General features: G+C 48.5%; 1 protein-coding gene across 1 annotated transcript in view; it reads right to left on the bottom strand.

Moving 5' to 3' along the window:
- Positions 1–1,874: 1,874 nt before the first annotated feature.
- Positions 1,875–3,600, bottom strand: part of DZANK1 (double zinc ribbon and ankyrin repeat domains 1) — a 79,443-nt gene continuing 77,717 nt past the window's right edge. Inside the window, exons 18-19 of the mRNA XM_007461794.1 lie at positions 2,363–2,437; positions 1,875–1,953 (exon numbers count right to left, since the gene is read on the bottom strand). Coding sequence (XP_007461856.1) covers positions 1,875–1,953; positions 2,363–2,437 — 154 coding nt within the window. The remainder of the gene's footprint in view (positions 1,954–2,362; positions 2,438–3,600) is intronic.

Below are 3,600 nucleotides of genomic sequence, written 5' to 3'. Positions count from 1 at the left end.
TCCTTTATTAAAGCCCTGACTTTTTATCACTATAGCAGTTCTGCTCCCTCGTCAAGCCCTGATACACCATCATTAGGCAAAGAAAAAGAAAGCTCTATAAAGGATAAGAAAAAACATGATTTTTGAAACCAGAAAGGTCCTGCCTTAAAAACGTGGGTTTGATTTTAATTTTCTTCCAAACATGTAGTTCAATGTTTATATAATGTTTTATGTAACCTTGTAGGATTTCACCAAGAACGTTTCTGGATTTGAAACTCTGTTCCTGCATCTTAACTATTAAGCTACCTGTTCCCTTTTTAAATGAGGTTTGATTCTGAAGGAGTGAAATTCAAGGGCAGTTTGTGTGAGAGAACAGAGCCCCAGCGTGAGATGTCAGGCGGCTGGTGCTGGGAGGGCCTCTGGGTAGGGAGGGCGGGACCCTCCACCAGGAAGCGCAGAAAACCCAGGGAGCAATGTTTCCTGCGCTCAGGGTATGAAAGCTTCGCCCAAGAGTCCCGAGGGGATTGTGGTGGAACCTGCAGGTCCCTGGGGCCCTCCCTGCTCCCTGAGGTCTGGGGAAATGGCCTAGAACTGCACACCCTCCTCCCCCACTGTCGATTCCAGAGCCCGTGGGGTGCGAGCCACAGTGTTGGGTGCCCTAACCCACCTTCCTGGGGTGGTGGCCGCCGCATCCCTTCCATCTTCTGAATCCTGAACCTTGTGCAGTTTCTCTTGCAGCCAACCCTGAGCCCAACCTTAAAGGAAGAGAATTCTGGAAAGGTCGTCCTGGCTACACGAAGCAGACACAGTGCAAACCACCCAGACACCAAACCAGATGACTGTCCTTGGCGGGGCTCTCCAGACACTGGTTACCCTGGCAGCCGCTCCCTCCCCTTCTGCAGGCTGCCAGGCCAGGTGTCTACCTGGGAAGCCAGGGTCGGCACCGCCCAACCCCACTGGGGCTTGGGTCCCACTCTGTACCTGTCCGCCTGCAGACAGTCACCCACCCTGGGAAAATAAAGTGTAGGCAGTGATGCCAGCAGAGTCTATTACTTATTGTTGTGAGTTAATTATTCTAAATTAACAAATATCCTGTTTACAAATGTTAACAGAAACAATTTAGGGACTCCTACTGCAGCATTAGCACCCAAAGATTGAAATGACCATCTGAAAAAAAGAAATGAATCCAAATTACACATTCCTGCAATTGGTTTATTCGAAGCTTACTTGTCAACCAAAGAACAAGCCATAACAACAGGAATATTGATGAGTTTAGCTTAATAAGGAAAAATTCTAATAAGCTCAATCTTTATGCACTAACTAATTTGGAACCAATTACTAGATATATTAAGCAAACAACATGCAGAGCAGTACGTGGTTTCCCACCATTTGTCTTAGACAAGGGGACGGAATATATGTGTTACCTCTACTTATATTTTACGTGTACTCCGTATGAACACATACACATACTACGTACATTTGCTTATATAATCCTACACTACTGGAAAGACACGACGGACACGGATGTCACTGGTGGCCTCTGTGGAGGGGACGTGGGTGGTTGTGGGGCAGGGACGAGAGGGAGACTTCACAACACTTTATACCTTTTGGCTTAGAACCGTGTGTAATTTTTTCTACTGAGAAATAAAAGAGCAAATTCTAAGACAAGCAGCAATACACCACTGAGAGCATACACTAAATTCATCACTCTCCAGGGCATTTGGGGAAATACTCATGGGGTGTTGGGGGCTTATACTGTCACATAACTTTTAAAAGCTTATGAGCGCCTCTTGAGCTCAGTTTTCAAACCTCAGATACGCATTTCAGAAGGAAGAGAACAAAGCACAGCCAGAGCTGGATGGTTTCTTTAAAGGAAGCCTGCTGGGCCCTCAGGGCTAACGGTCATCCACAGTTTCCAGGGCCAGGTCATACGCAGTTTGGTTTCTCGCGTTCTTCTGAACGCTTGCGTTGCATCTGCGAAGGAAATGGGGGTGAGCGGATGGACTCAGGTCTCCGACCTTCCCTGCCTTGGAGGCCAGTCTGGGAGCTCCTGGGCCCCATCCCAAACTTCCCCCAAGAGGCCACCGTGACCAGCCCTCAAGGGCGGCTCTACCCTGAGACCTGAGGGGCGCTGTGATCTCACACGTCCAGTGCCATTCCCGGCCGTGGGTTCCCATTGCATCAACGACCCACAACCAAGTGGGTTTAAGGGGGCAACGTTTTCATCGTGCTTTTAAAAGCCCTTAGTGCCCTGGAAGCCACGGGGGGATGGCGGCCCCATCACTGGGTCAGCTATTCAGGAACCAGGACCCTCTGAAATCCTCACAGGCCAACAGGGGGATCACTGTAGCCATCAGTGTCCCTCGGAGGCCAAGGAACATACCCCAGTAAGGCAGCGATGCACTCCCTTCCTGCTGGGCCAAGGACAGCTGCTTCATGAAGGGCTGTATTTTGGAGCCTGTTTGGTTGGGAAAAAACCCCTGGCTAAATCCTTGGTTCGCATCCTCGAGAAACTGGAGAAGGAGCAGGTGATCAAAGGGGCCTTGGTTTCACCCATGACCTATTTAACTAACCCAGGAAAATCTCTTGACTCTGCCCTCTCTGCTCCTTTCCTTGGAGGATTTGGAGGGTAAGCTTTCATAAGATAGAAAGTGAAAATCTATACACATATTCATTTTCTAAAGTGAGAAACCCCACAAGAATATGGTTTGTAGTCAATTTAGCAAATGCTAATAAGTACTATGTTAGTATATCTCCTCTAAGAGTTCATGGAACACATTGGACACGGTCTCACCCTTAGCTTGACCCTTTGGGCACTGTCTGTATGACAATAACCTTTCAGGACTGTGGCTCCTATTCTTGTGTAGGGGCAATGACCTTGGCTTCAGTGAGTTTGGCTTGTGTGATATGAAAATAAACACCAATCTTAGAACCCAGAGGGCAGGCCCAAGAGGTCAGACAGCATATTTTGCGATCTGCCAGACTGTACCTACCTTGCCTGGTCAGCTTTGGCCCAGTGAGTGAGCAGTGGATGCTGCAGTGGAGGATGGGGTGCTACCTGCATTCTAGAGTTCATGAAAGGCTCCTGCCCAGAAGTGGCAGGAGTGATGGAGGTGGGAGTCGTGGCTGAAGACAGAGATGAGATGAGCAACTGGAGGTCTGCATTCTCCTGGCCCTGACCTTTCCCTTGACACCCCCACCCTGTCCCCTGCACCTGCAGATGTACCTGCTGCCATACATTTATCCCCATAGAGAAAAAGGATGGTGGCCTCTTTCCTGAAGGAGATAAACGGAGCCTCTGGCAACATCCATGCCCAGAGGGAAGCCTTCCACTTGTCCCAGCCTGAGAGCAGCTTCATACACCCACAACCCACCCCACCCCCACCCCAGATGATAAGCTCCTGCCATACACACAGAATTCCCACTCATCTAGCCCATTCCGCATTCTCAGACATGGACGGATGACAAAGGATCACACACATCTGAGAAAAATCTGTAGCATCAAAGAAAACTCAAACACAAATGTAAGAAATTAAAAATGACTGAAGACAATATCAGACAAAAACAGAAGGTTATGAAGAAGAAACAGTCAGAACAAAAAGGAGCTCCTAGAAAGTAAAA

This window comes from Lipotes vexillifer, unplaced genomic scaffold, assembly GCF_000442215.2.
Source record: "Lipotes vexillifer unplaced genomic scaffold, Lipotes_vexillifer_v1.1 scaffold285, whole genome shotgun sequence".
Classification (NCBI taxonomy): Eukaryota; Metazoa; Chordata; class Mammalia; order Artiodactyla; family Lipotidae; genus Lipotes; species Lipotes vexillifer.
The sequence above is the reverse complement of the archived record's forward strand: the minus strand, read 5'-3'. Positions and strand labels throughout refer to the sequence as shown.